General features: G+C 47.9%; 2 protein-coding genes across 11 annotated transcripts; one reads left to right on the plus strand and one right to left on the minus strand.

Annotated features, from left to right (window-relative positions):
* The first annotated feature begins 1,793 nt into the window (after window positions 1–1,793).
* Window positions 1,794–17,317, plus strand: LOC126042308 (NADH-cytochrome b5 reductase-like). 10 transcript variants are annotated; one of them, XM_049809233.1, is made up of 7 exons: window positions 1,794–1,847; window positions 7,760–7,939; window positions 8,867–9,015; window positions 10,223–10,310; window positions 13,455–13,559; window positions 15,246–15,449; window positions 17,113–17,317. In XM_049809233.1, exons 1-7 carry the CDS (start codon window positions 1,812–1,814, stop codon window positions 17,314–17,316), a joined length of 966 nt encoding a protein of 321 aa, XP_049665190.1. In that variant the 5' UTR covers window positions 1,794–1,811; the 3' UTR covers window position 17,317. The 10 variants fall into 10 exon arrangements, with proteins under 10 accessions (XP_049665190.1, XP_049665195.1, XP_049665192.1 ...); XM_049809238.1 differs by having other exon boundaries at window positions 1,829–1,847; window positions 7,408–7,939; XM_049809235.1 differs by lacking the exon at window positions 1,794–1,847 and adding an exon at window positions 6,230–6,315 and having other exon boundaries at window positions 6,917–7,939.
* MRPL37 (mitochondrial ribosomal protein L37) lies at window positions 1,885–6,148 on the minus strand. Its single transcript, XM_049809211.1, has 7 exons — window positions 5,746–6,148; window positions 5,270–5,453; window positions 4,605–4,720; window positions 3,880–4,065; window positions 3,423–3,580; window positions 2,692–2,895; window positions 1,885–2,108 (listed from the first exon to the last, which is right to left on the minus strand). The coding sequence occupies exons 1-7, from the start codon at window positions 6,128–6,130 to the stop codon at window positions 2,031–2,033; spliced, it is 1,311 nt and encodes a 436-aa protein (XP_049665168.1). The 5' UTR covers window positions 6,131–6,148; the 3' UTR covers window positions 1,885–2,030.
* Window positions 17,318–21,606: the final 4,289 nt, after the last annotated feature.

Raw genomic sequence — 21,606 nt, forward strand, 5'->3', positions numbered from 1 at the left:
CCCAGCATCCGTCCCAGGTGCCAAGCTGGGAGCCCCGCTCTGCCACCCCTCGAGTTCCCCTCCTGGACCTCGGAGGAGCTTACCCAGCACGAGGATCAGCTGCTCCTTTCGGCAACACTCCGAGTACTGCTCCCCCCCCTCACCGCAGGCGAGATCAGCCGTGCCCTGAGCAAACCAGGGACACGGTCCTTGTACGCTTGGCTATGGTCCCTTCACCTCAAGTGGCTTCCTGATGCCTCTCGTAACCTGCCGAAGCCTCATTCCCCTGCTGACTATCCCATGTCTTATTGCTTCTGCCCTTTTTCAAAATTGCCTTTGTTCTGCCTTTGTCCATCTCTCCCTGCGTTCATGCTTTGTCTCTGCTCAGTCTTGGAGACAAGGGGACTCCAGCTTCACTTAGCTTCTCCTCTTCTACTGCCTGTCCTAATAGAGACGTCTTTGTTGAGAGGTAAAAGCATCTAAAGAGACTTTGGCTCTGTCCCATGTAGACCATCTTCACAGATTCCCACATCTACTGGAAGCATGTGAGGCGTTTCATTCCTCCACGCCCCCTCTCCACCACAGCCACTCTTCTACCACGCTTCCTTAGTGAAACCGCTCTGCTCCGGAACGTTAACACGGCAGCGGCTGGCTGCCCTGCAGGGTTTCCTCCTTAAGACAGTAATGACCCAAGGCTGGAAGGGTGAGGGGATGTCAATAGTCCAAGGGCCGTTGCCTAGAGCCATTCAGCAGGGTCAGTGTGACATAGCAGAGAGCCAACAGCCGAGAAAGAAACACCTACCAGTCTTCACACAGCATGAGTGTATTCAAATATATTCCTAAATAACTGGTGCAAATTACAGATCTGAGCAGATTTAAAATCGATCAGCTGAATTAGGCATCCCTTGAGCAGGCAGAATTAACATGATTTAGATCAATGCAACACTTACTAGATTACTTCTCTTTCAAGCATTTTCTCCTAACTATTGAGGGATTTGTTAATTTAACTTACAAGCCGATGCATCCCAATTTACTGGGTGCAACTGTTGATCTCAAATTTGACTAGTGAAAATCTGTTTTCTGAAACTGGAACACACAACTGGAGTGTTCATCCAGATGGTCAGAGAAGATCACAAAGCACAGACCAGTCTCTGACACAAGACACTGAAGTGAGATGGATTTCTCGGAAATTAGCTCTTCCACACCGTAAAATAGCGCAGGCTGTCCTGTTCCTTCCCATGTGCTGGAGGGTATCGGTGCAGAACTGCAAAACATTCTGCATTTGGCTGGAGCTAATTTAGCTTTCATTTTACAAAAACCACACTAATCCCCCCATCTTAAAAAGAATACGCTTCCTGCTCAGTTAACTCTGTGTGGCAGGAAGAAATTCTTCCTTTGTATTTTTAGCAGCGTATACCAGCTACCAGGCACCAAAGTTTCACGCTACATTCTACACCACTTTCCCAAAATGGATAGGTCTCTTCATCCAGGATTGGGGGATAAAAGAACTGCGGTTCTATAGATCCAACAAAGCAATCTCACCGATTAAGTGCTTTGGGAACTAAGCGCAGGGCAGCACGACACATCCCAAAGCAGCCAGGAGTAAAACAAAGTAAAAGCCAGGCAGAATGAAAAAGGCTCATGTCTCAGGCTCCCCCCTTGAAGCTTTGTAAGTCTCTTCCACATACACTGCATTCAGAGGTACTCAAAGCAACCTCGGAAAATAGGTTTAAGTCTAGCTCTGTGCAAAAGCACACTGAGAGCAGAACCTGCGCAGAGGAATAATGACTGGCTTATGTTCTTTCTAGGCAACGGTGGAAGAGTGCAGGAGGATGCATTTGATGACTCTCTCTAACCCGAATCCAGAGGTGAGCCCCTAAAATGAAAGAGTTTCTTCATGCACAATTTAGTTTAAAAAAAATTTTTACTTTCAGTAACAATATAATTTATTTTTGAAAGTAAATTAATCCACCTTTCTTTAATTATGTGATGGTTCTGGCAAAGAGAAGCAGCAGGTACAGTTGGTGAAGTATTTTCATTTGAGCTGAATTTCACACAGTTCCATGCAGATACAGTGCCAGAAACTTCTTGAATGTGTCTGGCTGAAAGCCATATATTCCAGCGGGCTTCTGCAGAGAAAAAGACATGGATGCTCAGTTTGCAGTGAAGTGATTAATGCAGACAAACAACGGCTTTAAATACACTTGAATAAGACTTCAGACGTGGTAGCTTCCAAATTGTGCTATCCCTCCCCAGACGGGTTTGTCTGTGGGTACTTCGACTGGTGTTAAGTCTCAAACAGCATAAACCCTTTGCCCATCAAACCGAGACGCCCTCCCAGCGTAACCAGGGCTGACAGCACTGTGCTCTATTTACTCTACGGCAAAGCTGACAGTTGCATGTAAGCAATTCCTTCATCAGAGCACGAGCTGATTTTGAACAAGCGTATTATGAGATGGTAGATTACAGATGGGTATATCTTTATGTAGGAGTTCGTATTAAGCTTGGCATGTGGTTTGCACGCTATGCGGTACATCAGCACTACAAATACTCCCTGTCAGTAACACCTGCTTGAGTAAGAACGAGGCCAGCGCCTGTGTCAGGTCCCTTCAGCTGGTTTAAAACCCGCACTGCAGCTCTACGCCAGCTGCCAAACCTCCAACAGAGGTGAAAGGGTACTATTTCCAGGACCATTTCCCATGTTTTGCTTACCGTAACAACTCTCTTCTTGACTTCTGAAATACACTGGGCTTTTTCATACAGTTTCTGATCGGAGTCAATCCAGACTAGATTTTTTATGCCATCGCCAGAGACAAGGTCTGTTGTATTTAACTGGAACACCATGAACTGGAAGAGCTGGCCATCTGTGCCAACGCTTTGCACCACTATTGGCTGCTCCAAAACCTTGGGATCATTCTAGGAAAGGAGGTGGGGGAAAGAACATTTAAAAAGCCAGTTACCACAGAAATTGTATGAGTACTTGCTGATGCTGCATCTTCTACTTGGTTTAAAGCCAACATTTTAATAAATGTATTGTTACCTTGCCCAGAAAATTACTCTAGTCAAACAAGTTTTGAATGTAGATTTTGTATTTTAATTAGAATTTCTCCTTCAGCCAGCAATGAAGTATCAATTTACATACTGAGCTGTGGGATGGGTTAAGAGTTTTGCAGCTGAACCTACTCCCTTGTTGCTACCCATTACCACTCCAATGCATGTTAGATCACGAACACGCTCATTGCTGAGTGATGGTTTTCTGGATCAGCAGACATCGGTAACCATACCTGAAGGTCACAGTTAGACAGACCTCTGGACTGGGAAGCTCAGATTTGAAAACTACTCCAACAGGCCACAGCAAGGGAATTTCGTGACTCTTTCCACTAGCTGCAGCGCTAGAGAGACAACAAAGGCCTAGCAAGTAAGCAGCAGTCTCCGATACGTACCCCATACAGCACCTTAGCCTTTGCCAGTGCATTGCCAAAAGCAAACATCAGCATTTTAGCACGAAGTTGTTCTGGTCTGAACCTGTTAGGACGAATGTTGGCCGATTCCAGGAAGAACAGAGTGTGAGGATGTGAGTACGGATAACCATCTCGAAAACCTAAATGGCAGATAATCATGTCAGAAATCGCTCAGTAAGAAACTACACAGCCAACGTTTTCTCCCGTATCTTCAGGAACTGTTAAAGTAACGTGGCGAGATTTAAGTTCACCACAGTCCTGCTTAGGCCACAATATACTTGCCACAGGTCTGGAGTGCTTGCACTGCCCACCCTGTGCCCGGCTCCTCTGTCCCCTCATTCCCGTACACTCCCTACCACAGCTGTCTCACGGAAGGGCAAGGACTCCAGGTTAACCCGAACACTTTGTCTGACAGAAAATTATTAATGGCTAGATTTACCTGTACTGTTGAGCTCTTGGTACACATTCACTTCCTGAAGATCAATTGTAGGAGAGATGGGATAGAAGGTCTCCAGAACATGTTCTTCAGTGGCCAGTATCTCCTCCTTGGAGGCTACTGGTGGTATTGGGGCCAGAGAGTTCATAAGTATTCCATTCAGGCCACGGACCTGAAGGAGAATGGATTCTGGGGAGGCAAATTAGGCTACATTCAAACATTGCTGAAGTAAGATTAGGGAAAGAGGTACGTTTCCTTTTGGGCAGCAGCATTCTAGCAAGTCATTGTTCTGCAAGGTTCACTCTCTCCCCCTCACCTCCAAACTCATTGTAAATAGTAGCTCAGCTGTAGCTTCTTCTTCTAAAATACCAACCTTTATTGCTGGTGTTAGCTTCTTAACTAAACATACTTCGAAAAACAACAGTACAGACTTTGGACACAAAAAAATAATCAATCAGTTCTAAGACAGTGGTTCTCTTCTCCCGCCATCTTGACGATATTGTCTAACACCCTAATAATCTCCTCAGGCCAAGTATCCTGCCATCATCCAAGGCTGCCCATGCTTACAGCACTATTTAAAACTGAAAGAATTACTTGGTTCCAGAAAATGTTTCATTTTCTCTAAGTCTTCAGCCTTAAAGCTAGCAGCTTTATTACCCCTCTTATATTTTATTACCCTCTTATATTAATGAGAAGAGCTAAATGCTTCCACCATAGCAGCAACTAACCTCTTTCCCACGTAGCTGCTATCTTGTAGTTTCTAGCCAACATTCTTTTAGTCAGAGAAGGATACTTCACAGACATTAACCGACATAAATGTATCAAGTCTTCAAACAGTACTGGGCTTTAGAATGAGAAAAAAAAAGAAGTTATGTAAAAAAATGTGATCATAATGGCAGGCAGATGCTTCTGGGACATGAATGCTGTAGCATTACTGTATGTAAAACATAGAATAGCTTAACACTACCGAACAGTTAACACAGATTTCGGAATAATATCCAACACACCAGTCTTGCTCCTAGTTGGCAGAGGTAATGCTTACCGTTAGTTATTTAAAAAATTGACATTCTGCATCAGCTAGAAGTAGATCTCAAGCTGAAACATAGGCCTTGCCCTGCAAAAAGCTCTGAGTGTGTGTTTACATCGTTACTACTATCAGTATTCAGAATTGGGAGGTTTTTGTTTGGTTGTTGTTGTTTTACAAGTTGACAACCTGATACAAAGGGGTCAAATGGTTTTGCACAGTAAGTGAATCTCTCAACACCAGATCTACGGATGGATTTTCCTTGTAGTGTTAAAAACTCTGGTTCTTAAGTTACCTGCTTGATGACCGGCTTACGCCAAAGCCATAACCACGCAGCAGAAAGATTTTTCCCTACGACCAAGGACTTACCAATAATGTTCTCTCTTGGGAATAGCTTCTGTCGCGCCCCAGAGCCGCGCGTGTGAGATCACACGCTTTACCCTCTCCTCGTAGTCCTCGAGGTGGTGAGCCGGGTCATCAATGATGCTCAGCACCGACGGAGGCAAACCTTCCACCAGCTTCGTCTTGGTGAGCCACTGCGCTTGCCGAACTCCTTGAAACACAAACCAAGAAAACACGCATTACCGAGACAGCCGGGCGGGCTGGCGACAGGGCCGACCGTGCAGTTCGCTCACGAGGCAGGGCAGGCTCTTCGCCGTCTGTGGGTTGGGGGTTTTTTTTGCACTATGTGAGGAGAAACCTCGGCTGGTGGCGAAGGGCGAGTGCTTGAACGTGCTGCGGGGCAGGGCTGGGGGGGCACAGAGAGGGGGTGGCCGGGGCCGAGGAGGGCCAGGAGGGCCAAGGCAGGGCCAGGAGGGCCAAGGCAGGGCCAGGAGGGCCGGTACCTTCCAGCATGCGGACGCGTTGGTGGCAGACGTAGCAGCCGCGCTCCTTGTACAGCGGCATCTCCTCGTAGCGCGGCCCCGGCGAGTGCCAAGGGTCGTGCCAGCCGCGGTCCCAGGGCGGGAATTTTGGCCGGGCCAGGCCGGGCATATAGTGCTGCCGCCCGGCGTACGTGATGGTGTCCAGCTCCACCTGCTCCCGCACCGGCCGCCGCTCCACCAGCCGGGCCAACTCCTCCGGCGGCGGCCCGCGGGTGGTCCAGGGCGTACGCGGCAGCGGCCCGCGGTGACGAGGCGGCGCAGCGCGGGTGAGGATGCCGCGGGTGAGGACGCCGCGGATCCGCGCCGCCGCCCGCCTCAGCGCCATCGGCTGCCCCGCCGCCGCCATCCTGCCGCCGCCTCAGCGCCCGCCCGCCGCCATCTTGGCGCGCGCAGCACGGCGGGAGCGCGGCGGGCGTGCACACGCCCCCCCCCCCCTCCACTACCACCACCACCACCACCACCACCATTCCCCATTCCCCTCTCCCGGCTGACTGACGGCGGCGGCAGCCAATAGCGGGCAGGGGCCCCGCGGTAAGGGAGGGTCGGCAAAGTGCTTGGGGGTGGTAGCGGCGGCGGCGGCGGCGGCAGCAGGGCGGGGCGGCGGGTGAAGGGTAGGTGCCATGTTGGTAAGTCAGGAGGTGGGCGGGAAAAGGCGCCTCCTCTCCTGCGGGGCGGGGGCGGCACTTCAGAGACCGGCCCTTGGCGGGCGGGGGCCGCCGGGGCCTGCAGAGCCGCTGTGTGGGGCCGGGGTCCTGTGGGGCCGGGGCCGCTCTGCCCGTGGGGCGGTGTGCCCAAGGCCCCGGGCACGCAGAGTAAGTGCTCGAAACTCTATAAAATGTGGCCAGCCCCGAGCCTGGGGGCTCCGGGCTCCAGCCGCGGCCTGGTCGGGGTGCCCCTCTTGGTAGCCCGTGGAGGAGCTGTGGGTGCTGGCCCCCCCCCCCCCCCCCCCCCGAGCTGCTCAGGGGGCACGGCACCGGTGGCCGCTGTGGAAAGCAGGACCAGTTGCCTTTTGGTTCTCTCTTCTTCCCCCGTAATGTTAGAATAAGTGTATTTGTGTTTCAGGGTGAAGGTCAGGTAATTAATTCACCTTGAAAATGAAGCTGCTCTAAGTGCTAAGTGTTCTCTTCCTCAGCCTCGTCACCCGTGGCTTTATAATTTCCTCTGGACCTTCTCTCGTTTAAATGATAACAGATACAAATGTATTGGGAACAACGTTAAACCAGGCATTGTGTAAAAATAGCAGAGTCCCTGAGAGGTCTGCATCGTGATTTCGGTTTGAGGAGCATTCGGTAGGTACAGCTCTCTCTGAAGCAAGGGTAGCAGTAAGGGATAAAAATCACACTGCCAGTGCTTCTTGCCCTTTCCTACGTGTATGCATTTAGAGCTGGACTCAAATCTGCTCTTAACCAAAGTGTTCGTTTGCTTGCCTGTGACTTCACCGTGTTTGCTTCTAGTCTCTTGGCCCTAAACCCCACTTTCAGTTCACTGCCCTCCCCCCATTTTAAAGCTGTGTGCTCTGGCAGGCCACATCTTGGTGGTTGGGGTTCGTTACCGGTTCTTACAGACCAAGCTGCGGATTTTTAAGATGTTTCTGCTCCGGGTGACCAAGCCACTCTTTTGTAGGAAATCGCCACAGCAGAACGAGCAGGAGTAAGGGTGTGCCTGCTGCTGCTGGAGGGAGCCAGGCTGGGAAGCAGAGCCTGAGGTTGAGCTGGAATCTGCTGTGCAGCTCTGGGCCGGTGGCTGTGATGTCTGGCGTTCCCGCACCAGATAAGGCAGAGGCAGCGAGCACTTGAGCGAAAACGGAGCATTGCAGGCACCAGATCGGCTTGCAGGTTTTTGGTTTTCTGAGTCCCTGAGACACACATGCAAGATGCTCGAGAGAGATTTTCTCAGTCCTCCAAATAATGCTCTGCTGATGAGCACGTGCCCCTCTTCATCGTGCTGTTTTTGATGCAGGGCTTGTGTTTTGCAGACAATGAGTGGAAATGAGCACGACTGGCTGGCTCTCAAACCCCAGGAACCTTCCCCATCCCAGTGCTGTGGCAGCGGCTGCAAACCCTGCATCTATGATGTGTATGAGAAGGAGCTTGCACAATGGGAGAGGGCCAAAGCAAAGCAAGACAAAAGCCTCCTCATGGAAAAGAAGGAGCAGGTCAATTTATCTTCATCACATCCTAGAGCCTGTGCTTTGATCGTACTTGTTAGTGGGGTTGTGGTGATGGGCGAGGGATGCAGCAATAGATTAAAGCAGTGCCTTAAGAGAAGGCTGTAAACGCAATTCCCCAAACTCTGCCTTCACAGCCACCCTCCCCCTTGCCCGCTCTCTCCCTGCTGTAATGGGATTTTCCGAGTGTCGAGTTCGCCCTGGTGTCGCATTACAGCTCTGGGTCTGCAGTTTCTCCTTGCCGGGGTACCCCAGCCAGCCAGAGCCAGCCTCTCTGGAAAGTGGGAATGGGTGAAAGGTAAAAAGAATCACAATTTTCTCTGACACTTTCCTCAGAGAAGCTCCATTTTCCTGACCTGTTTTTTAGGCTCTCATTTTGAGGATGAAAAAAGCTGCATTGTGTGCGGTGGAGTAGTTGTCTTCAGAGCATAATTTTAAGCTTGTTGTCAGTGCCCTTTTACATAAGATTTAACTATGCTGGGTCAAGCAAAAATGATCAGCGTTAAAATGGCTAGCAGTATTTCCTATTCGCAGTGGTCATCAGTAGGTTTCAAAGTTGCCCCCAAAGCAACGCTCAGCTTTTTTAGCAGTGTTATTTCTGTTTGTTTCCAGACTTGAGAAAATTATTGCAGTGAGTCATAATAGGATGACCTTGCAGTAAGGTGTAAAAAATGTAATTTGAAAAGGGGGGGTTGGGGGGTTGGGGAACGCAAGATCCCAAAGTGCGTGCCACAGAACATGATAATGAATCAGCAGAGAGCTGAAATTTGCGCTGGGCCCCAGCATTTAATACACGTTCTTCTGGAGTCCTGAGTATCTCTGGCACTAAATGAGCACACACGTTTGCTTCCAAAGAAAAATGAAATAATAAAAGACACCATCTAACCAAGTAATTATTTATTGTTGTTCTTGCAGAGCAATAATTCAGAACTGAATCCAGATACATTTACTGCATTCAACATAAGCTCGGTGGAGCAGCTAACAGAGGACACCTACCAGTACAAATTTGAATTACCGGGAAATAGCAGTCTGCGGTTGAGTTTAGGACAACATATCGTGTTAAGGTATTGTTCTCTGTGCTAGTTAAACAGTCTGCATTATGTAACCGAATACGTAGGTTTTTGTCAATAGACAAAGGCTTCATACCAGGCAAATCATAATTTCTATACCTCCACAATGGCACAGATGAAAGAACTTGTGAGCTTGCGAGCTCTACTAATTATATGCTAAAAGCCATTCCAAAGCCGTATTTTTCTTCAGCATTATCCTTGTGTCGGTGGGTCAGAAAGAACTAGGTGTGATTAAGAAAATCCATTTGCCAAAAGAAAGACTCAAAGAATGGATGTTACAACAGATTATTTACTCCAGCATGTTGGAATGAAGACAATTGAGCTGCACTTACCCCAGAGCTCGGTATTTTAGGCCCTGTGTCTCGGGGTAACTCGGCACCTGGGGTGTAACCCCCCAGTGTCCAGGCATTCCTGACTGATTTCTAGCAAAACAACCCTCCTGTGTAGTTTATTGCTTGCCAGAAAGGGGCCACTTGGGAAAAGTTTATGTCTTTCTCAGCCATCTGTGGTGATCATTGCCAGATAGAAAAAGTCATGTTATGATACCATTGATCTGTATCTGTTGACGTTATTTGTACGTTAACAGCTGATGTATACAGCTGGCTGGCTGCTGAAAGTACATGGTTCTCCCTTCAGCCATCTCTCATAATGCAGCAGAGGAAAAGGTTCGGTCCCTTCAATCAATTACCGCAGTCAGTAGTAAAGAGCAGGGTGGATATATTCTGTGGAAAGAGAAGACTTAGAGGAAAATACAGTATATATTGATAAGAACCTCAGGTCAAGGCTGTGCCCTAGCTTTCATTATTTAGTTACCAGATGCTGTCCGAACTCAGAAAGGAAGGTAGACCCCAGCCCAAAAGGGATAGCAGACTTAACCATGAAAGCATTTTCTCTCCCCTTTGCCACTCTGACACGTTTGGCTGTTTCTCACAAAACAGCTCAAACGTCCTTCCAGGGATGTGTCCAAAAGCTGAATGTGTGGTACAGCTGGGGCCACCACCGGGAAAACAAAAGGTGCATTTAGCCATTATGTTCCCCCCGGATTTTTACCTCGGGAAGGGAAATGTTTTGCATCTGTCCACAGGCTAGGCCACTGGGAAGAGGACCTGCTGCCTCCCTTGTCTCCCCAGAGAACTGCAGAAGTTTGGTAATACCAGTCAATGACCCAAGTCACAGTGGGTTCCTATATTTCTCTCCTCAGAGGAGTGGTGAATGGTCTGGAGGTCCAGCGAGCCTATACTCCGATTAGCCGAGGGAATGCAGAAGGCTACTTTGAAGTTTTAATGAAAGTAAGTAAGCCCGTACAATATGGATTAGAGTCTAAGGTGCCGGGGACTGTTTTCTTTGGGAACCAAGCATGCTGTCAGCACTTCAAGTGAAACTCTCTCAAATCCCTCATGGACTGTTTCTGTGTTGTTTTGAAGCAGTTGAGCTTTGCTGATAAAAATTGCAGTTTTTCCCACAAAACCGAAAGCAGAGGAGGGTGGCACGCATACAAGTGCTTTGCAGCATAAGCCCTCTTAAGCGCTTGGGAGAGCCTCTCGGGAGCCCTGTGGTCACCAGTGTGGAAAGAGGTGCCCATTTCACTTCCCCGATTTCATTTTGCCCTTTCAATCTGTCTTTGAAACTGTACCCAGTTGTCAGCCTCGTTGAACCACTGATTTTTGGGAAGTCTTTACCCAGCCATTACTGTCTCCCCTGTATTTTGCTTTAAGAACACTCCTTAGAAAAATTTTTCATTTTGTTTACAAATGTGGACGGACAGTAGGTGGCTGTTTCTGGTTTGCGGGCAGGGCTCTGGAGCTGCCTGCAGTCTGAGAGGATCCCTGTGGCCCACAGGCACAGGCTGCACCTATCGGGGTGGATGGGGTGGCAGAGCCCTATTTTGGACGAGTGTCCTGGCCCTTCTGGAGGCCACCACAAAATGCTAGTTGAGTTCAAAAGGATTTTATAGGAGAACTTGGCTGGAAATTTGTCTGAATAAAGTCTGCAGGGCCCTCATAAAAGATTACTTTGTGTGGAGGATATCGAATTGAAGAGGATTTTTCCAATACTGCATTTGAATGTCACTAGTGATTCCTCAGGGCAGACACAGACTTCAGTATAGGTGTGAAATTCAGAGTGCTGGGTACCCCAGGTGGCTTGCAGAGAATGACCACTTGTCCTCTGCCTGTCTTCCAGGATTTCACATTTTTGGGGTTTATTATGCATTATACGTTCAAACACAAACCCTGTTCTTTGCAGAAGTGTACAGCTTCTATAGGACACCTGTGGGAGGGTCATTTCACCATTCTTGTGGCAATTGATGTGTAGCAGGGGAGAGAAGTGTTGCATTTGAGTTGCATTAATAGGATACGTTCACAGGATGACTGTGAAATTTCATGTATACTTGCTTATTACTCACAGGTTTTGCATTTCAATAATAATAGTAATGATTGTAATGATACCTTTCCTTTATATAGAGCCTTTCATCCCAAAGGGAGCTATAGTTATTCTCTGGCAGTGACAAAAGAGGTTGGTAACACCCAGTGTAAAGCAGCCATTTTTATAACTCACTCTGTAGGTTGTGGTATATTTCACACTATTCAGGCAATTGTGGAAAGTACTATATTATTATTATTACTATGCAATCCAAGCACTGTTCAAACCCTTCTGTCTCCTGTTACTATAGCATTGCATTTGTGATACTACAGTTAAGAGTGAGGGAGTTGCCATTTACAGAGCATAACCCTCTTTTTGAGTGATTTTATAATGTTAGGGTTTCTCTCCATGTAAAACTGGGTGTAGAAGTTTTCCCCCAGGAGATAATTTTTTTTTCTTTTTATTTAGAAAAATACATTTTAAACCCATGCAATCACTTCTCACTTCAATTTTTGGAAATAATTTTGGTGAAGGAAGGATTGGTTTCGTTTCTATTACCCTGGTCCATTGGGAATAGGCAGCAAATGGGGCTGACTTCTGTGTTCTTGCCTTGGGTTTCTGTATGTGTTTGAAGAAGGTAGGTATAAAATACTGCACCTTTGATGGAACTGCACACTCTTTGCCTGAGACTTACTACCTGCCCAGAGCCGTCTGAACGTAAAACGTTTCTGACAGTAACTCAGAGCCTGGATGTGTGTGTATGTTATACATTTATCTTTTGAATGTAACAACTGGTGCTAATAGTTCTTAATACTTCAGGTGTCTTGTTCAAGTGAGGTTGTTAGGAGGGGAGGAGCATCTGTGTTCTTTATTAGCTAACACTGCAAGCACAAGCACATGCTCGCTCACTCACTTTTTCTTTGTGGTTCACCAGTTTTGTTTGCCTGCAGTGCAGCTTGGTGGCCAGCCAAGGCACTGGGGTGTGGAGCTGGGCTTCTGTCCAATGCGCATGCAGAAAATACCCCAAAATACGCTTCCTTCATATGGGCTGGAGTCTTCGAAGACTTAAATCACATCTCATCGTTTTGACCTCTGGTTGTGTTGCTCCTCGTCAGACTTATCAGCGGCATTGGTCTGTGCGAGACCAGTTGTCTGCCGCAGCTGTTGGGCTTGCCTGCTCTTGCTGTTTGGACCAGCCCTTGTTCTCCAGCCAGATCCCATACGCTGTGGCCATTCTTCTGTGCACGTCTGTTCTCATTAACCATAAAGTGGTCATACATATAGGACATACATATAGCACATAGCAACAAGACTGCTTGGATGTGCCCTTCATTTTCCAGCCTCTCTTTGCTTCTCTGTTTCTAGCAAGCACCGACCCTTTCTCATCAGTCATGAGTGAGGTTAGCATTCCTGCAGGCAAAAGCCTAGATAATATGGTTTGTGCCTGGTAGAAAGGAAGGCAGTTTTTTGCTAATGTTTTTCTTCTGTGAGGCCCACATTAGCATATTTTTTTGAAAATGTGAAGGCATCCCTTAGCATCCAGATGATCTGTTCTGAAAACAAGAGTTTTATAAATGAGAAACCTGACTTCGGGTCACTAATTGTATCAACACAGCATCTGAGAGACTGAAATAAAGCAAGAGCTATGCAGTGTTTATATAACTATCAGTACCCAGAGGGCATTTCCAGACCCCATACCCTGAGATTTGGAGAACACTTGAAGGCTTGGACTGTGCTTTGCATTCAAGACACTCTTCTCTGTGTGCTTTGTAAGCAAGAACTCTGATAAGCTTTTTCCAGTTTTGGAAATTCAGACTGCATGAGAGTGGGTTGTGTTTACATTATAGTCAAGCTGGAATGGATCCAATATGATTTAATTTAAATGTCTTTGTTTTGGGTATAACTTTGAGTTATTTTTCAAACAGAATGATCTTTCTTTCTTTTTAAACGCATGAAATGGTTTTTTGTCCCCTTCTTGTTTAAATGTAGATAACTTTATAATTGACTTTAAGCTGGGAAACTTTCCAACAGAGTATAATTATTCTTTTCTTTTGTGCAATGTTTTTTATTAGTGCTATGAAGCTGGGCTAATGTCACAATACATAAAAACGTGGAAAAAAGGAGACATGGTCTTTTGGCGTGGGCCGTTTGGAGGGTTCCCATATCAACCCAATAAGGTTAGTTCCCTAAGAGACATAGGATGTTTCAGCTTGTGGCAGCTAGCTTTGTTTAACACTCTAAAGGGAAGACATCAGTTTGATTACTGTTTTCATTATTATTTTAGGGACTTCCTGGGTTACTGTACAGTGCTGCAGCGTTAGCAGTCAATTGGAGAAAGTACACCTTACTGAACTGCAGAATATTTAAGAAGGAAGAGGAGGGGGAGGTGGACAGGAGATTGTGGAAAATACTAGCAAGGCTCTCTGTTCATCACTTGCATCAGAAGTTCCTGATGTGTTTAACAGAGGGAACTTTGCACCAGCAATGAGTGTGGATCAGTTTTTGCCTTGTTTGAACGACATTGCTGTTTTGTTACTGAGCACAAGCAAAGGGGAGGTGTTGAACTTTTTCTCTCTTGGGTATTCCCTGAACTGTAGCAGCTCCAGTGAGGTGTCACATCACCCAACCACTCTGCAAATGTTGATCCCACCTGCTGATACCAGGCTTGCTGCAAAGAAAGGCAGATCCAGTTTCAGGGGAAGGCTTCTCACACATACTAATTTGGTTACTTAATTCTGACCTTTCAAATGAGGAGCAAAATTGAAACACTTGTCGTTAAGATCCCAAGGCCTTGTTTTTTTCTTCTTTTTCCCCATCAAAGTAAGGCTGTAAAATCCCAGTGGCTGAGCTCCATGCAGACCAATTGTGTTCTGCCTCCTGAAATACTCTCCCTGCTGTTTCAGGCTACTGTTCCCTTCTCTTCTTAAAAGCTTCCAGGTAATCATTTGGGACAGAACATGGCAGTCATGCCTAGAAGTGGCTGTGTTTAGGGGCTGTCTGGGTGATCCATATACATGCAGTTTGCAAAGCACCTGAGCAATCTTTGAAACAACTTGCTGTAGAAGAACTGTTTATTATTTAGGAATGGTAGCAAAGGTCTCAAATACTAGTTTCATAGTCAAATTTTCTTTTATGTCTATTTGCTGCCAATAGAATAGGATTCGGATTCAGGCAGATCGGATCCATTCACAATAAACTGCCTAGTCAAAACGGAGCACAAGCAGCCTCTGAGGGCTTAATAGGGGCTTAAGTCCCAGCTCTGGCATTCGTGCACTAGCTGGCAGCTGGGGAAAGCACTGGGAACCTTCTGTCCTCCTACACACAGCACCTTACTGCCTGAACATCCCAATCACTAGTAGAGTGAATGTGCCCCCTTGCAGGTGGGAAGCACTATGTGCTGCTGGTAGGTCTTGGAGAAAAGTGAGATATTGCACCAGGAGGATAAGGTGGATCAGGATGGAGAAGAAACCATTTCCTCCAGAGAACATTCAGGATTGCACTTTGCAGCATCCAAGAAAAACACAGGGAACTTTTCCAGTGGGAAAACAACACACAGTGGGTCAGCAAAGTGTACTGCAGAATTGAAACTGAAATATAAATTAATTGAAATCAAGGCTAAAGTTAGGATAAATTATTTTCTTTGGGTAAAATCCAGTTTCGTTAGATTTGATATATAAACCTGGAAGTGCTATCTGTAATCCTTTGCAGAAAAATACATTCTAAGATCTGAATTTACCAGTTTATGACCTTCTGGTATATTGTCTATCAAGGGACCCTTTGTGTGGCAGCAAGGAGGGACTGGCCATGAGCACATCTGTTTCCAGTCACCACAGCTCATTCAAAATTCTCTGGTTTGTTGTTAGCATGGAGAACTCCTCATGCTGGCGTCTGGTACCGGCCTTGCACCAATGCTTCCCATCCTCCAGTCCATAACAGATGATGAAGAGGATGAAACTTTTGTAACTCTTGTTGGCTGCTTCCGTACCTTTGACAAAATTTATTTGAAACCTCTTCTCCAGGATCTGGCTCGGTACTGGAACGTCAGAATATTTTATGTCCTAAGCCAGGTAAATAAACAGTTATGAAGCATGTTTGCGTGAGGGTTCTGTGTGCTGGATGAGCCTCTGCCTCCTCTGCTTTTCCACGAGTGTGATCTTAATTCTTTCCCAGTCATTGAGGCTATTTTGTGATCCAGTAGCTGCTGTTCTTAAATCTGCTACGTATTCTCACACTGCTACCATTCCGGAGAATTTCGGGGAAGCGACCATCACTGCTTGTCCCTCTTTACCACCTTCATAGCTCTTTGGTTGGGGTGGACCCACTGATTCATAGTCACTGTTGATTATTCCCCCCCACTTCAGACGGTTGTTGCTGCACCTAAACATTTGTGCAAAGAAAACTTGCCTCTGAGAGACTCACAGCAAATAAACTCTTTCTTCTTTCCTAATACCAGTGCCTTAATCTGTCCTTATTCTCCATTCATTGCTCGTGGCTAAAGCTCTCTTCTTCTAGTATGTTAGCACCAACTTCCCAGCAATTATTTTTCCCAGCTGACCCATTTTTAAACTTCTTAAAGTTGTTTCCCTCTCTGTAAAATTATTTTTTCTGCCAGATCCATGGGATGAGGGCATACCTCTCAGTGGTCTTACATTTTGAGCAGTCTTTTTCATTTCCATTTGGTCCCAAAGTTGCCTGTGTTCTGCATGGATTTGGTGGTTAAAAATTATTTCCCTCCGAAATGAGGATTCATTGCAGGGAGGATATAGAAAGAATTATTTATGTTAAGGGAATGAATCCCATTGCATTTTTAGTTTCTCAGATGAATCATTTTTTGTATCTCTCATAGTGGATCTGCCTCATACGTTATGTTCCACATATGGCCTCGGCAAGTTGAGATTGGGTATAAGGAAAAGTACTTGTGACTTAGGCACCCCCTCAGCTGCTCTATAGGAGTGTAACTGGTAATTGTCTCTGGTAACATAGCTTAAATACCCTTTTTAGGACAGTGCTGTCTCAAGAGCTTGAGGAGGTCTTGAAATTCAATCATTGAAGGGCAAGAAACCTACCTGACCCCTGTCAACACTGTCTGCCCCGTGTGTAGATCTCTCCCTTTCTTCTCTTCTCTTAGCAGGTTTGTTGTAGTCCAGCACTGACTCGTGCATCCTCACTCTTCGGATTATATATCTGTCTGTCTCAGTATTTCACTCTGCTGCCTGTCACCACCACATCTGAGCACCTTCTGCTTCTAATTAATAGCAGTAGGGGAGTCCCCACTGGATCTAACACCATGGGATGTAACATTTCTCATGGTGTTTGGAACGGTGCTGGCTTCTTTCAGTTTTGGTCAAGGGAGGTGGGACTGAAAGAGACTTGGGAACGGGAGAGGCAATAGAGAGGAACAGACTTGGGATTTAGCACTTGGGAATAGAAAAGGCACAGTCGGAAGTGGTTCTCAAAGGAGAAGGTTCTGCTGCATTTATTAGTGATAGTTACGCTCTGGTTTTGTTGAGTCCGCTCTGAGTGAGTAGCTAGGTCTCTCGTGACGGGGGAAGATTTGGTCTGGGCTTTGGAAGAGGAACGTAGCTCTTGAGATGGGTCAGTTCTACCCAGATGGAGTCACAAGGGTGACAAACATCCTGTGCAGTACTCAGAGGGGAAGGGGGAGATTCGGCTGTAAGCAATCAATTGTCCTTTTTAACATGGCACACTGCAAACGTTTTGTCTTTTCAGGAAACTTCACTGGAAAAACTTCCTTGGAGCTATCAGGAAAACACGTACACTGGTCGTCTCAGTGAAGACTTGATGAAAACAATAATAAATTCCTGTCGAAGAAGGCCATTTGTATTGATCTGTGGCTCTTCTGCATTCAATGAAGATATGAGAAGGTACTTGAAAGCTGCAGGAATCGAAGAAAATTCCTGTTTTGTCTTTTAGGAGGATATTCCTGACCTAAGGAACTTTAGGCTGAGCCTTGGATGTCCTTGTTTCTCTGCAGATGTTGCTCAAATTCAGTCATCTCAATCGACTGAGTTCCTTCTGCATGTACTTTCATAGGCCTTTGGATTTGTCCAAAGGACAAATATTTGTCTCCAGTATGATTCTCACTCTTGAGTGTTTTAAGGAGCAGGTGCCATTCCAGAGTGGCTGCTACAAGGTGTGCCACCTGCACCTCGTGGAACAGCATGGTAATTTTAATGGAAGTCTTCAAGTGCAATTTTAAGAGAGAGATCACCTAAGGGTACTAAAAAGCATCCAAGTACGCAGCTCTGTTGTAATATGAAGACCAGTGATTTGCTTTGCAATCCCTGTTAGTCTATAGTGGTATTGTGACCTGTTGGGAGAGACTTAGTCCTTAGGGAGAAGACTGCCTGGCCAAGGGAGCAGCAGAGCACTGGCCCAGCACTCTGGGGTCCATAGAGTTCATTTTGGTTGTGTCATTATCTTGCTGGGTGATGACAGGCAAGTGCCTTCAACCTCTCTGTGCCTCAGTTGCCCCGCTATACGCTAATACAGAGAGGGTAGCACTGATCTCCGAAAAGAGCCTTTACAATCGTATACAGGAAAACTATACGTAAGGATGGAATTATAAATGATGCCCAGTGAGGTCTTAGGCAGGTTGTCCTCCTGCCCTAGCACAGCCTGCATTATCTACCCTGGTCCTTAACCCTTGTAATGCTGCCTGGGGAGAGAAAGAGCATGTCCTAAAACTGAGAGAAAGCATCTGGGTTGTAGCTGCTGTCTGTTGAGGAGGATGGTTGTTTGCTTTCCATGTCCCCTAAGTGTTGTGTAATAGCTGTGGTTCATTAAATTGAACCTCTTTTCAAATAAACAGCTGCTGCTTTTTGTCAGAGGACTCTCTCAGGTGCCCAGGGGCATGCCCTAAGCATACAAGAACACCACCTGAGGGGTGAAAGCTTCACGGGGCTTTGCTGGGGTGCTCTCCCGTGGGGCAGGAGGCAGAGCCAGGGGCCTGCCCCAGGGGCTGGCAGCACTGCAGCTGCGCTGGTACGGCACCCAGCCAGGGCACCCCAGCCCCTTCCTCCTCTTTCAGTCCAGAATGCTGCTGCCTTTCGCCTGAGATACCTGCTGTCCACTCTTTTACCTTCTTAGACCACTGTGTTTACTAACCACAGCTGGAAATACAGCCTTTCTGCACACCCTTGTGTTTTTCTGTTCATTCCCAGTTCATCCTGTGTTGGGGTTTTCCAGGCTGTGACAGATGATGTTGCATTACTATTCATGCCTTATTTTTTACCTATATCAAATAGTACACCTTACACAAAGGAGATGCAGTTAAAGAGTTACTCAAAATAAGCAGTGTGCACTAAAATTGTGGCTCTGATTCATATGTTGGGAGGAAGCGTAGGTTCTCCTCGCTTCACTGAGATTTATCTCCAGTTAACCAAATGCCTGGAATTAATCTTGCGTAACTGCAGCTTTTATGTTAACTTCATCAGAGCAAGGACTGACAAGAAAGCCGTCTTTGTAACCCAAAATAGGGTTCTGGCTTTTAACGCAGAGGGATCCAGGGAAGTTGTCCATGGTAGGTCCAAGGCAAGCTCTCGACTCCCATCCAAATTCTGCTTCAGCTGCCATAAGCTACTGTGTAGTGGAGGTGTTTCTGCACAGCATGGGGCGGATAAAATAAGGAGTTGCTTTCACCGGTTGCTCGCCCTACTCGGGCCTTAGCTGGGAACACGGAGCAAATATTTTTCTCAAATATTACGTACTCTGAAAACCTTACTTGCATACCTCTTGCTTTAAATATTCTGCCTTTCTAAGATTTTGCTAAAAATCCACCCAACCTTTTTGCAAAGGCCTGAAGTAAAACTTCACGCTCGCTTCGTAAAAGCGACGACTTTCTGCGTGAAAGCTGGGACTGTTCCTTTAAACGCAACCCCAATATGTCTGGGTATTTCAGCACATATGGGCCACCATGGTTAAACCCTACCCAGCTGGTCTGGCCGTTCTGCCGCGAAGCCTCCCGTCTTTGTTCGTGGCTAAAAGGGAGGGTGGTGAGAGACGGAGCAGGCTGTGAATCCTGCAAAGGCAGGCTGCAGGCAGAGCGGGAGGAGGTGACACACGCCGAGCCGGCAGCACAGCTCGCCACGCCGGAGGGGACGGGGGGTCTTTGCGAGACATTCTTTGTGGAGGAGACGATGTCCTTGGAAGTACGAACTCGAAGGGGCCTTTAAACCACCCGTGGGCACTTTGTTCTCTATTTTCTGCCGTTCTCTCCCTTCCCCCTCCCACCTTTTGTCATTTCTCAGGCTGGCTCTCACACAAGTCCCCTCTTCCCAGCCCGTCCCCCGTGGGGACAGCCCCTTTCAGAGGCTTGCGTGCCACTCCTGCAAAGGCAGGGATGTGGGATGGAAAGGCTGTCAGGCAGGATTTTCCCTACTGAGGGAAGAGGAGAGGTTTCCTTCCCTTTGGAGGCCCGGGAACTACCCCGTGGTGGCAGGTTCATAGGGAAATGGTGGTGATGCTGTCGATTATCGCGGGGGATCTGTGGAGCTGGAGGTGCGTGAGCTGCCTGCAGTGGTGGGCGGCTGCTGCCAGGCCAGGGCAGGGGCTCGTACCCTGGGGCAGGGGGGATGCTGGCAGGATGCTCCGGTGCTCAGCTCTCGCTGCCTGTGTGGCCAGGGAGAGGGGCTTCGCTTCGCTTTCTTTCTTCCTCATGTGCAGTCTAAGTACCTTCTTAATTTCATCTCATTATTTCCTGCCTAAATAATTCCCGTTTCTCCTGGGGACTGTATTTAAACCTTTGATCTTCTCTGAAGTCTCACAGTCCTGATCGCATCCTTTCTATTTAAATGAATCAAATGCCTTTTTGACTCATGATTTATAAATTTGCCCGCAGAGGAATAGAGGCAGCCCCGATACGGCACACCTCGAAATCACCCACCGTGTCTCTGGCCAGAGCCAGAGCGCCCTGGGCTGATCCAGAGCACCTCCGGCCGGACCTCCGTGCGGAATGACCTGTCCGTCTCCTCTGCCCGCTCCTTGCCGCATCTCATCCCTCCCTGCTCCCCTCCACCCTCCCACCGGGCTCTGCCTGCTGACAAGCAGCGTTGCCTGGGCTCGGGCCCAGCCGGGGAATGGCCATCCCCAGGTCAGGAGAGGGTGAATGTGCCGGCGGTTGATGGATGCCGTCTCCTGGGAGGGGGACACAGCTGCCGTGCTGCACAGCCCTGTCCCCCCGCCCCGGTCTCCTGGGGGTATCGCTGATGCGGAGCGCAGCTGGAGGGATGGAGAAGAGCGGCTGCGTAGGTACCGGTGTCCCAGACGCTGGCACCGTGCTGGGATGTGCCTCGGCGGTGGAAGGGCTGGAGGACGGTGGGTGTTGCCAGAGACAGATGCGGCAAGGATGAACGTGTTGCTCCGCCGCGCAGCAATGGAGAAGCCGGGGAGCGCGTTGTCGCCGAGCCCGCGGGATCGTGGCAGGGAGGGCTGAGCCAGAGCCATGGGTATGGAAGTACCCAGGAGATGCTCCTGCACCGCGGGCTGCGGTGCCAGACCTCTCCTGCCTCTTTGCTGTGGTTGCTGGCCCCACAAGTGTTGTACAAGGCACAGGGACAGACCTTCTCTCCCAGCCCGTTAGGGAAGCAGCTAATTAAGCTCTGCAGTGTCCCTGAGAGGTCGGTAGGAGATGTGCCAGCATCGCAGCCATCTCCCAGAGCTTGCACCGGTGCGGGAGCTCTGCGCTGTGCCCCAGACAGGGAGGGCTGCCTTGCATCTGCTCGTTCGAACATGCACTTATTCCTGGTGCTCGTGGGGTGACACGGTGCGCAGTGCCCCAGGACAGACACCCTGATGTCCCCCACCTCAGCTGGGCTCAGGACGGAGGGCTCCTGGCTGGGATGCCCCAACGCTCCCACCGGCCCTCAGCATGGCTCCAGCGAGGCCAGGCAGTGGGGAGAGAGCCTGTACAAATATTATTGTTATTATTACCCATAACTATATGCAGGCGCTTAACGACCTTGGCATGGAGCATTTCCTGGGGATTCATGACCAGTTGGCGTTAATGGTCCTTAGCTGCACCTCGGGCCATCAGCTCCTCCCAGCCCATCGTTAATCCACAGGAAACGTCTCCGGCATCGATCCTCATTGCTTAATTAATAAATGCAACTTGCCTCCCCGCCTGAGATTTAGAGATACTCACTGCTTCTTTCCCCGCTGCTTTGAAGGTGACTTTTTTAGCACAGATCCCTCATGCCAGGAGGC

Source organism: Accipiter gentilis, chromosome 8, assembly GCF_929443795.1.
Source record: "Accipiter gentilis chromosome 8, bAccGen1.1, whole genome shotgun sequence".
Classification (NCBI taxonomy): domain Eukaryota; kingdom Metazoa; phylum Chordata; class Aves; order Accipitriformes; family Accipitridae; genus Astur; species Astur gentilis.